The sequence below is a fragment of the Onychomys torridus genome, chromosome 3, assembly GCF_903995425.1.
Source record: "Onychomys torridus chromosome 3, mOncTor1.1, whole genome shotgun sequence".
Classification (NCBI taxonomy): Eukaryota; Metazoa; Chordata; class Mammalia; order Rodentia; family Cricetidae; genus Onychomys; species Onychomys torridus.
In genome coordinates, this window is record NC_050445.1 from 56,924,259 (window position 1) to 56,937,428 (window position 13,170).

General features: G+C 34.3%; 1 protein-coding gene across 6 annotated transcripts in view; it reads right to left on the minus strand.

The window, feature by feature from the left end:
* Phf14 (PHD finger protein 14) overlaps window positions 1–13,170 on the minus strand; it is a 141,429-nt gene that overhangs the window by 36,803 nt on the left and 91,456 nt on the right. Inside the window, exon 15 of one of the 6 annotated variants that reach the window (XM_036181778.1) lies at window positions 730–5,685. The exons of 4 other annotated variants lie outside the window; for them this stretch is intronic. In XM_036181778.1, coding sequence (XP_036037671.1) covers window positions 5,673–5,685 — 13 coding nt within the window. In that variant the 3' untranslated portion in view covers window positions 730–5,672. Of the gene's footprint in view, window positions 1–729; window positions 5,686–13,170 lie in introns of those variants that run through there. One more of the 6 variants, XM_036181776.1, reaches the window with a different exon arrangement.

Here is a 13,170-nt window from a genome sequence, read left to right on the forward strand (position 1 = left end):
AATAGCACATTATAATAAAAAATAAGGCAATACCTTAAACATGAAAAGAGAATATAAAGCTAGCATATGAAGAATGTGTCTTTAAATAAAATGTAAACCCAATGTTTAAAGTATGTTTAAAATGTCTAATAAATACTGTGCACATTGGACTACTACAGAGTATCCTAAAATTTACAGCTTAATGAAATTAAACAAACCAAATTTATAATGTAAAACAAAACCTGACTAATTATGTACCTATTAAATACAACTTCCTACATACTACATTCGTATTTGATACAGATACAAATGACAGACAAGTTCTATATGGTCTTTACATATTGATTTAGCAAAACATAGAGACTAAATAAATAAACACAGCTCTATTTGTATTAAAATACTTACTTAGCATTATGATTAAGTATAGCACCCTAGACAAAGCAGAGAAAATGATTGATCTTCACAAGTGCTATGATCCACACAAGCATTAAATTGGGTGTTGAGTGACTATTGACAATGTTGAAACAAGCAAAAATATGTAATTGATTTCTTTTTCTCTTGTGCCTACTAAAGGTAAGCTAATCAAGTGGTTCTCAACTCCCTTTGGGAGTCAAATGACTCTCTAACTGGAGTCACCTAAGAACATTGGAAAACACAGATATTTACATTATGATTCATAACAGTAGCAAAATTATAGTATGAAGTTGCAACAAATATAATTTTATGGCTGAGGGTCACCATAACATGAGGAACTGTATTTAAGGGTCACAGCATTAGGAAGGTTGAGAAACACTGCTCTAAATGATTTCTTTAACTTCCTTAATTTTCAATTAGTAAGTTCATTTGGGGCATACACTAAGTAACTATTTAGAAAAAATACTAGATGAAATAAGTGAATATACCTCCTAAGCAAGTAGCTGATAAACTGGCCTTTAGAAAGAAACAATATCTATGGCTCAGACTTTAAAAAGGGATGTACTGTTTCAGGATCACATTGGTGTTGACAATTATAGATATTCTGTTACCTTAATGCAACGCAGTACTCACTCAGTCTTCCCTCCCAGTCTAGCAATGCTGGATAAAGAATTGTCTCTGAAACTACATCACATTACATTTTTCACTTAGAAACAAGAGCATCAAGAGAACTGATTGAGGGTGGGGTGGGGTTCTGACTTTCCCATCAATTAGCCTTGAATATTTAATATTAATATTAAATCAAACCTTACTAGCAATTCAAACACAAATTTAGCAACTACAGTGATAGGTTACTTCTGTGAGCAGTGACCAATCCTTTCAATTAAATGTCTTAACAAATAGGATAAATATGAGTCCCCTTAAAATTTTTAAATAATATGAACTGTCACAACACTCTTAAATTCTATCAATGGTATGATACTTATAACTAAGACATTTTATTCCTTATAACATTTAACAATTTGAGTGTAAGTCATCTACATAAGCATTTTCTATACAAATTAATTAGAAACTGTGTTTTAAATCATATTTCACAAATTTCAGACAATGTGGAACACGTGAACCTATTTCATTAATGCTACTGGGGCTGTCTCTCACCATCAACAGTGAAAGCGTGGGTGGTACGGCAGTCTAAAGTGTTTCATTACAGGTGACTATAGACTGAAACACTATTTGGGAAAAGTAAAATCCAAGTCCACTTAAAGAGTGGATTCTATTCCTTATCTACATCTGCAACAGCCAGCTTGCAACTTTCAAAGTAAAATAAAAAACAAAACAAAACAAAAAGCAGAACCTGAAACAAGGCAATTCATATGAAAACACACACACTAAGGTCAAGTATCTCTTGACAGCATGAGCAAATGATTAGACATTTCCAGACCTGAAACATGTCTGCTTTGTTCTTTAGTAAACTGATCTCCATCTGCTCATGCCCTTGGACATTTTTTAGCACTACAACCTGCTGTGTTCAAGCTCCACATAACTTTGCATTTCCTCGTTCATAATTAACTAATTATACTCCAATCAATAGTGTAGATCCTGATTTTACAATGTAAATCAGGTAAAAGAGATAATGACTCGGGGGTCAATCTCATTTTATTTACCAGCCCAGCATGAACATTCAATTTCATTACATCTTATGTACCTGAACAGCAGTCAATCTTACTGGCAGGCCTACAGAACACGTTAGGGTGATCGCTACAGGAAATAAATCTACATGTTTTTTAAAAAATAAAAAAATCACTTGTAAAACCTGTCTCTGTTCATAGTCCATACTGTTACCTAAATTTACAAAGTGATGGCTCAGGCAGATATGGATAAATTCTGCCTTCATATATCTTGTCATCTGTGATATCTGCCTATGTGTCCTGTTAAGTCTCTTCAACAGGTTTCACTAGTCAAAAATAATTTCAGAAACTAAAAAATATTTTGAAAACTGTTAATGTTCTAATCTATTGCAGCATCCTTCTGAATTCTTAAACAGATTTTGGTAAAATATTTCCATACTGTGAGTCAAGTAAAACATACCAATGAGGATGTATGTAAGAATGTTTAAAGTATGTAACTTTGAGTGCTTAAAAAGTGTTTCACTAAGAAACAGGATATATAAACAGGAAAGTAGGGCAAGTAAAATGAACATTATTTGTCAGAAATCTATTTTTATGCCACATAAAATATTGTATAAACATTCAGGAAACACAAAGTACAGTGATACATAAGTGATGAATAAATATCTAAATTTAAAACACAATACAGGCTAAAGCTAAACATTATTTTCATATGATACATAATCCTAACTCTTAAAAAAAAAACCAAGAAACAAAAAGACCAGGACACTTTGGGTAAGCAGTGTTGCTCTATTTGTGAAATAAATGTTTAAATGAGTTTTTAAAAATGAAGGAAGTTGTATGTTGTATGTTTCGGAAGAAATTACTGTTCTACAAACCCTCTGTCTAGAAACAAGTATTTTGAGAAATCTGAGCCCCTTAAAGACATCAACATTCATTATTAATTAATACTGAATATATTATTTTAAACAAATAACTATACACAAATTGTTCTCAAAGTAATCCTGACCAGCTAAATCAACATTATTCTGAACCTGTTACAAATTCAGATTTTTCATCTCATCACACATCTACAGAATGGAACACTGCGGAGAGGCAGGGAGAGGAACGGGAGGACAAGAAAATGACAGCCAGTCAAGTCTCAGCAAAACCTTCCTGTGACTCTCATCTATTACTACCATATCATCCACTGTGTATTTTTTCAGAGGCATTTAATTCCCTTCCCAATTATTATCTAACACGGTGTGTGGGGGTGGGGGGGGGGCAGGGGCCATCCTGCTTCAGAATTGTCTACCATGGTTTTTGAGCTAGGATCTCTCATTCACCTGGTACTTGCCCAATCTGTATGGTAGTGACCAGTAAGTCACAGAGACCCTTCTGTCTCTGGCCCCAGTACTTATTGGAATTACAAGTCTGACCCAGTATACCCAGCTGTTCACATGGGTACTGGTCTTCATGCTTATATGCACTTTACCAATTAAGCACTCTTCCAGCTCCTTCCTGATACTTTTTCTTTCATTTCTGTTTCTGTGGCGTATAACTGTCAAATACCTGAGCTGTCATTCCCCTTTACACATATCTGTAAGATATAAATCATTCTGAAATATTTGCTTAGATAAACATTAATTTTGCTCTTTAATAACAATGGACCAGTAATGGGCAAAAGCTAATTTTCTACCGTTATTTAGAAGATCATTAAGAGAAAATATTTCATTTTTTTCTCTTCAGAAGATGGAGACTTTTGAGAAACTATCATTTAGGAATTGTGCAACTTATACCGGTAATGTGTGAAAAACATGTAACATGGGTTATTTACCAAGCTTGGAAGAGCATAATCTACCACTGAAAACTAAAACATGAAGAATGGTAACTGGCTTTTTCTAATCATAACCAATGTGAAAGGGCTTTTGGTTAACAGTGCCATTACAACCACACTACCTATGATTTCTCAGAACTAAAACAGAAACACAGAGGAAGGAAAAAGAAACCCTAATCAAAAAAATATCCACTAATGAATTCTTACCTTATGCTAAAAGAAAGTTGGCCTAAGGCATAGTTCATTTGAAAAATGCTAATCTGCTACTGGCATTTTTCATAAAATTTGTTGGTGTTCACCAACTTTTCCATAAATTAATAATAGTTGGTTCTTCTTTATACCTAAAGAAAGCATATTGCTTTTCATAAGGGTTATGGATATTTTCTCCAGTGCTATAATACCTACCAATAAATTAATAGCATCTTTATACATTATTTCCTACATGTTTAATTTTACTAAACATTTTATCCAGTCATATGGTTCCTATAACTACAGATTACTAGAGACACCAACTTTACAATTACACACACATTGGCTATCTACAGCATTGTCTATTCTATTTCTACAGTTTAAACTATTCCAAATGCCCATATACCTAGAAAAATCCAAATCCACAATGATAAACAACGGAACTCCAAGAGACAATTTGACAATTTACATGTGTATGTGCATTTCAATTTCAGCAGTCTCTTCTAAATCAGTTCAAGATAAATGGTGCAATAGTCAAAGTCTTTCTGCCGTTGACTTAAAACTGGACCAGTAAAGCAGGAAGATCAAATGTAAACTCTGTAAGCCTCTGGGAAGACACAGGTGCTGGTGAAGATCTTTCAGCAGGCAGGTTGTATACTCAACAAGCTCTGTATCTCCCTCATTTCATAGCTTCACATTTAAGTTCAAAAAAGTAAAATTGTATGGAACACAGAGTTCGTATTAAATGAAACAATAAGGAATGAATTTGGGTATTTCTGAAAAAAGTACCTACACACTAATACAGATAGTACGTTTATTCTTGAGCTTAAATTCTAGTTATCAAATGTCCATGCTAATATCAAGTGCTTTCATACTACTCGAAACCAGAAAGTTGTAATCTTCACCAGTCTTTCACGTTTGCTGAATATCACAAACAAATTAAATTTGAGTCTAGAGTTGTTCCCATTGAAGAATTTCTTTCATGTGTGAATACATGTAGTAAATAAGTTGATACAGACTTGCAGATCAGTGGCAAGCATTGTCCTTTTACAAACAAATAATGGAGGTAATTGTTCAACAAAAGGGAAGCACAGAGCATGTAAGTTCCACTGGCTTCCTTTAGTCTTCATTCAGTCCAAATACTGTATTGTCTTGGACCAAAGGAGCAAGAGGGAAAGACATTTACCCACTATAACAATTCTGACAAGACAATACCCACTGTTGTTTTTAATAATGTGTACACCAAGTATTTCTGAGTATTGTAACAGAGAGAGAGAGAGAGAGAGAGAGAGAGAGAGAGGAGAGAGAGGAGAGAGAGGAGAGAGAGAGAGAGAGAGAGAGAGAGAGAGAGAGAGAGAGAGAGAGAAAGAAAGGGGAGAAAGAAGAAAATAGAAAGAAAAAAGGAAAAAAAAATCCACAGGCAAATTAACTGCCTTGTCTACCCATATAACAGACCAATCAATTACATTCTATCCAAACCTGACAAGCAAAAGCACTTTTTGCAGTGATAAGCTTATGGGAAGGACAAGATAGCTGTTCTCCTTTAGTTTATATGCTCTATTGAGTTTTATCCACATTTTAAAATCACACTTATAAAAGAGGTTTCCAGGACTGCCTCCGAGGATGAGCTGTGGCAGAGTTGGGTCTCATGAAGGGTATCTACACAGTAAAGTGATAAGAAAAGAGCATTAACATTTAAAGATTATAGCAGCTCTGTACTATGCCTTATGAAACATACTAATAATACCACAGTAGACTCAAATAACAAAGAGATAGAAATCCTCACCCTAAATGCCATGGTCTTGGGCAGGTTCTCACTGATTACAAGTGAATATTTTAGTTTTTGAACACTGAGTTGCCTCCTCTTGTATTATTGGTAATAGTTTCAATTATCAAAATCAATCTATTTTATGAAAGAATGGCTTGAATATAAAGGAAATGTATTTGATCAATTACTATTTTGAAAAATTATTGAGAACGGCAATTTTATATGCAACTATATCTCTCTCTATACTGGCTTCCTCTGAAAAAGACATTAGAAATGCATGGCTAACACTACTTGCAAACTTGTGTCTTGATTTTGAGAGGAGAAATCTTAAGGACTTAGAGGGTATAAGTAACTTTTTTTTTAATTATGGTAGAAACAAAAGTTCACCATTTCTTTCATATATTTATAACTGTAGAGATGACACAAAATGGCTAAATAGTCACACATCATTTAAAAAGTTCATTTTTTAAAGTATTAGAAAGATGTGTTTAATGCTTCTAAGTTCCACTGAGAAAAAAGAAAGTGAAAAGAGGCACACAGAGAAACAAAGCAGTGCTGAGGAGAGCTACCATGCCAAACTCACCAGACACAAAGAAAGTGAAAACAAAACTTTTTCTACAAAGAAAAGACAATCATGTGAAACAATGCTAAGAGAAATGCTGTACTTATCAACATGAGAAGCGAGAGCAAGAGCTGGACTCTGACCAAATAGGAAATCCCATGCTAAAATTTTCAGTACTTTGGTCTCTATGTGAAGAGCTTTTAGCACACTGGGAATCTGATGTTACTTTGAACATTAAGCAGTACTAGGAAAACATATTTTAGAGGAAGTAACCTGTTATTATGCAAGCATATTTCACTCTCAATTACGAAAAAAAGATCACTAACAGGTAAGTGAAAAGAATTCATAATTACTTGTCCTTTGAATATGGATACATAATTTATCAAGGAAACCCATTTTAAACTCCAACTCAATCCAAGTTGGATTTTAACTGTGGGAAAACCAAATAGTTACTCCTAATATTCCCTTTAATTTCATCTAATATTTTAAATCTAAATGCTAGAATAAGCAGCATGACTTGTCTTCAGCTCTAACATGTCAAGATAAAACACTATTATTTTAAATCAAAGGTCATGTTTTAACCTAGCAATAACTTTATTTGTAGTTAGTAAGCTTTCTTTGAAATTAATATAGAAAAAAATAGTTTCAAAGAGTTTCTCCAACAGACGAACCAGAAACTATAAACATGTTCTGGGGCTCTTATTAGCTGTGTTGGTGTTAAGTATCTACTACATTTGACTAAGCCACATACATTCAATCGGTGTAGTGTGGTGAGGTAGGATGCCTAATGCCAAATGCATGGGCTTGATAGTTAAGATGGCTTATATTCAATATTCACACTCTAAGTTTGTGATCTTAGGCAAATGATTTTCCATTTCCTCACTCACAGAATAGGAATAAAATTAGTTTCTGTCTCCCATCTGTATTAGAGATATGGTTGCTGTGGGGATTAAAAGAGATCAATATGCAAAATACTAGCAACAGGACAGGAACACAATGAGTGGGAACTGGTATGAGCCAGCAGACCTGCCAAACACTACAAACTGTTTTATAGTAGAAAAGAAATTTTAATATTCAACAATTCATACAATGTACTTTTAATATACACTTAACTCAATTTTACATTGTTTGCTGCTTCTACACCACAGGTCACTCCTATCTAAAAGATACGCACATCTCACAGGTCTTACAAGAAATAAGGGGCATAGCACATGTAGAGAACAGAGTCTGGGAAGGGACTAATATAAGAATTATTATAGCACATGTAGAGAACAGAGTCTGGGAAAGAGACTAATATGGGAATTATTATAGCGCATGTAGAGAACAGAGTTGGGAAGGGGACCTAATATGAGAGTTATTGTAATTTCCAGGCCAAAGATATCTGGACGTGACATTCCTTTGTACCTGTTATAATACATCATTTCCTAGACACCACAATTCACCACCAACCCCCAAATCTGTACCACATCCTTCGGTCTCATTCCCTTTACCTCTTCCATCATTAATATGACCAAACCCATAAAGCCAATATAAAGTAAAACTCCTACTATAGGAATACCATAAAGTAAGTTATTCATTTTCTATAACAAAATGAAGTAAATAAACCCAAGAAAACAATGTAGTTAGGTTCTAACACTACAAGGCGGATACTATTTGTTTTGTGGTTCTAAGGACAGAGTTTTAAGGGAAGACACGGGGGAGGACACTCACTTGGAGAAAAACTGTCCATTGCTGATGAGAACTATTTCACACAAGAAGTTTGAATATCTGTCTCTAACATGAGTTTGTTTTCTGATGCTTAGTCAATGCTGGGAGATAATACAAGTGCTAAATGAATGGTGAGGTTATACACCTCCAAATTCTTTTCAGACCTGGATATTATTTCTTTTGGAATCTCTGTATTGTAAATATTACAAATTTTGAAGGAAAAATGAAGGTCAAAGCTTTCATTTTACAGATGAAAAAATGACTAGAAGTAACTTAATTCAAGGTCATTCATCTTGCCAGTAACAGAAGTGGTTAGAGATTCCGGTCTGCATGTTTGGAAATGTACCTGTGTGTTAGTGTGCGTGTGCGCATGTGCTTGTGTGTGTGCACGCACGTTCACATAAATATAGATGGGTAAGTGTGCACTTGTGTGTGGAGGCTATAGGCTGAAAGCAGGTGTCTTCCTCAATTACTCTCTAATGTACTATTAGTTATTATTTATTTTCTTGAGATGGAGTTTCTCATTTGTTCACTGATTCATACAGGCTGGCTGGTCAGTAAGCACCAGCTGGGATCCTGTTTCTACCTTCTGGTGCTGGGATTACAGACATACACCACCATATTAACTTGTGTACGGATGCTGAGGATTGGAACTCAGGTTCCCATCCTTACATAAGAAGCATTTTACTGACAGATCTCTCCCAGCCCTAAGGAAAACCACTCTTGCTACATGATTAATATAACCATTGATATATGTAATAAATAGTATTTGTCTAAATTAACAATATAAACATACAATGGAAAATAAGTTTAAAATTCAAAATTAATCATATTGAATAAATGAACAAAACAAACATTTCACTGTTAAATGTGCCTGAAACCAGTATTTTTTCCTATTTTTAATTTAATATCCCAGAAACAACATATTTCACTATGTAAAGCTTCTGTGATTTTTATGTCTCTGCTTTATAGTCATTTTATACAATCAAAGAATTAAGTATAAATACTGGTAAATTAAAAGTATGAGTCACACAATTTACTTCAAGGTTTTGTTTTTCTGTATATTTTAAATTTATACATGAATTATTAAAATGACAAGAGTACATGACAATATTAAGTAATATTGTAAATATTACATGTGAGGGAGCAGGTAGGTTAGTCCCCGTACATGTCTATAACAATATCATCAAATCAACCCAATTGGAACATTAGAGGGGAAAGGTATGGTAAGTGAACATTTTGTTTTTAGCCCCAAATTTTGTGAAACCTTAATAGGAACAATGCAGTGGCAGCTGGGCTGCTTTCCTACCCAACTGTGAATGTTTGGAAACTAAACATCCTTTTCCCAATCTTTACTACCAGAAACATATCCTTTACAAATTACTTTTAAATGTAAGAATTCCTTTAGGGAATTCCTCTGACTTTCTAATTCCTTCTTCAGAATCTAGTCTTTTCATGATGGATCACTAAGCATAACTTTAATTCTAAAGATGCTGACTTTAAATCACCAAGCATTACTTTTTATAAAGCAAGGTAGGTCAAAAGCAACAAGGAAAAATTCCTAGTGGAAGGGATGTTGAAAAAATATTTAAGAACAGCAATTAAAAGAACCCAGTATTAAACTTTGCACACTCCACAGATCCCTATTGTAATGTTCACTGCTGTTTTATTCACAGTATCAAAGAAATGGGAACAAACTAAATGTCCTTCAACCAATAAATGGATAATGAAAATAGGATACATATATACAATGGAATTCCACTTAATTATAAAGAAAAATAAAATCATGAAAATACAGAAAAATCATGAAAAATCAGATAAATAGATAGAGCTAGAAAAAGTTATACCGAGTGAGGTAACACAGACCCTGAAAGACAAACACCATATATTCTCTCTTGTTTGTGGATCCTTGACCCAAATCTTTAGATATAAATACAGAAGCTGTAACAACTGCAGACTTCAGGAAAACAGAAAGGACCTCTGGAGTGGGTAGCCTAGTACTAGAAAGGCACACAGTAGGACACAGTGTTACGAGAGGGAAATGGCAAAACCGGAGCAGCAGACTTCAGCTGAGGAGCAGAAGGCATGGAGCAGCAAGAAGAGAGAGATGGAGAGATATCACTAAGGATGACGGAAAGAGACATAGGGAATCTATTATTTTATAGTTACTTAAAATACATTAGGTATGAATATATACAAGGTTATGAGTGTATATACATAAAAGAACTGGCAATGCATGCAGTTGAGTATTAAAAAAACAAATTCTTCAAATTCTAGTAACACACAGATATATGTATGTACATATATATTGTGTATACATAAATGTACATATACACACATACATATATTACATTTTTGTTAGTGTGAACGAAACCTTAAAACATGTTTCTACTCACAGCTTTTAAAGTGTTTATCAGCTGTAGTTATTTCCAGGTGGAAGTTTTAGGGCCACTTCAACAGAATAAAGGCAATTTATACCAAGCCCTTAGCCAACATCAAATTAAATGGAGAGAAACTCAAAGCAATTCACTAAAATCAGGAATAAGACAAGGCTGCCGACTCTCTCCATATCTATTCAATACAGTACTTGAAGTGTTAGCTAGAGCAATAGACTGAAGGAGATCATGGGGATTCAAATCGGAAAGAAAGAAGTCAAAGTTTTGGTATTGCAGATGATCTGATAGTATACATAAGTGACCTGAAAACTTCCATCTGGAAATTCTTACAGCTGATAAACACTTTCAGCAAAGTAGCTGGAAATAAAATAAACTCACAAAAATCAGTAGCTCTCCTATATACAGATGGCAAAGGGACTGAAAAAAACAATTGGAGAAATAACAATTTTCACAATAGCCTCAAATAATTACAATACCTTGTGGTAACTCTAACCAAGCAAGTAAAATACTTGTATGATAAAAAGAGTAAGACAGTGAAGAAAGAATATGAAGGAGAAAGCAAAAGATGGAAAGATCTCCCATGCTCATGCATCAGTAGGATTGGTATAGTAAAAATGGCCATCCTAACAAAACCAATCCTCAGCTTTAATACAATCCCCATCAAAATTCCAACACAATTCTTTACAGATCTTGAAAAGACAATCTTCAGCTTTATATGGAAACACATACACACACACATACAAAAAACAAAACAAGACAAAACAAAACAAAACAAAACTAGGCTGGCTAAAATAACGATCTTGAATAATAAAAGAACTGTTGGTGACTCATCCCTAAACAGGCTTGAGGGCCAGCTGGCCCAAACAAGTGAAAAAGATACTTTCCAAGAGCCAACCTAGGTCTGTCTAATGGCCTTAGCAACAGCCCCTGAAATATGATCTGGAGATGACCCAAACCAATGAGAGGCAACTATGTCACACCAGCCGATGCATATTCATCAGACCTCCCCCCAGGGTGGGGGTGAAGGGTATATAAGGCTTGCCTCTCCCTGAATAAACTGAGCTAGAGTCTGTGCACCTACTCGGCCCCCTCTCCCAAAGGGAAAAACAGCACAGGACCGTCCCTGCTACAGGAGGTATCACCATTCTGAATTTCAAATTGTTACTATGGAGTTATAGTAATAAAAACATCATGGTATTGGCACAAAAACAGATGCATTGTTCAATAGAATTGAAATAATGACCCAGACATAAACCCACACACCTATAGACACCTGATTTTTGCCAGAAATACACACTGGAAAAAGGATAGCATCTTTAAAACATAGTGCTTGTCAAACTAGATGGCTTTCATGTGAAAGAATTCAATAGATCCATACTATCACCCTGCACAAAACTTAACTCCAAATGGATCAAAGACCTCAACATAGAACCAGATACATTGAACCAGACAGAAAATAAAGTGGGGAATAGCTCTGTACTCACTGGCTTAGAAAAAGACTTTCTGAACAGTACACTGTTACCATAGGTACTAAGACCTCATAAAACTGGAAAGCTTCTGCATGACAAAAGACACTTTCATTTGTACAAAGAGGCAGTGTACAGAATGGGAATTTTTTTTTTTTTTTTTTTTTTTTAATCAACTATACATCCAATAAAAAGTTAAAATCCAAAATATATAAAGAACTCAAGGGCACTCACAAGAAACACAAAGAGAAACTAACAAATTCAAGAAGCGTCCACATCTTCTACATTGATATTGACCGTCTTGGCCTTTATCATCAGTGATTACTATCAAATGTATTTTCTTCTATCTTCCGAAGTCTTTTTAATGGTAATGGGTCCCTGACACTTCTACTTTGAGAAAAAATGGAAGTGACTTTTTTGTTGTTTTTTTCTAGTGTGCACAGGTATTTCATGAGGTACACTGCTTTGAGCTTTGGGCAGAACACAGCAACTCTGTTATGTTGTAGGAGCTTGAATTGGCTGCTGCAATACTTCTATTAACATAGGACAGACTTGATAAGTGAACCTTTACCTATTAATTTTTTTACATACATGGGAGTCTTACACAGTTATTTAAAAATGATTCAAGCTGAGGTTTTGTAGAAAGTATGATGACCAATCGGCAACCCTGTCTGTACTTGTTTCAGAAAAGCAAATCATCATTTTTAGAATTTATGATCTCTTCCTAAGACAGTACCTTATTAAAAAAAAGGTTACACAAATTCATTATTATATTTATATTTATCCTTGACAACTGTATCCTGTTATTCAACCAAAGTTTGTTTTATTGTACCCATTCTTGAGTTCTTTGGTGAAAGAAAGAAAAAGATTTATGAAAACATTTAAAGTACAATGACCCAGTTTTTTCTATCTTTCTTAAATACTGTATTTTTATATTTCCTTATTTCTAAGATACGTAGACATTCATCTTAAAAAATATAGTGACTAAAAAAGAGGTAAGTGTTCATGACTATACTACTGAAATGATAACCTTAAGATTTAAGTGCACAGTTGTTCGTGTATTCATCGTGTATGTTTATCTTTTTAAGTGCTAAGTTAATTCACGAAGTCAAGGATGGAAAGTGCAATATAGTCCCTAAGTTACAACTGGTTGAACTCTGTGATAACTGACTGATAAACCACATGAAAGTAATTCTTTAATATATTCTCTACAAAGAGCATCAAAGGGAAGAGGTCTGCTTTAAA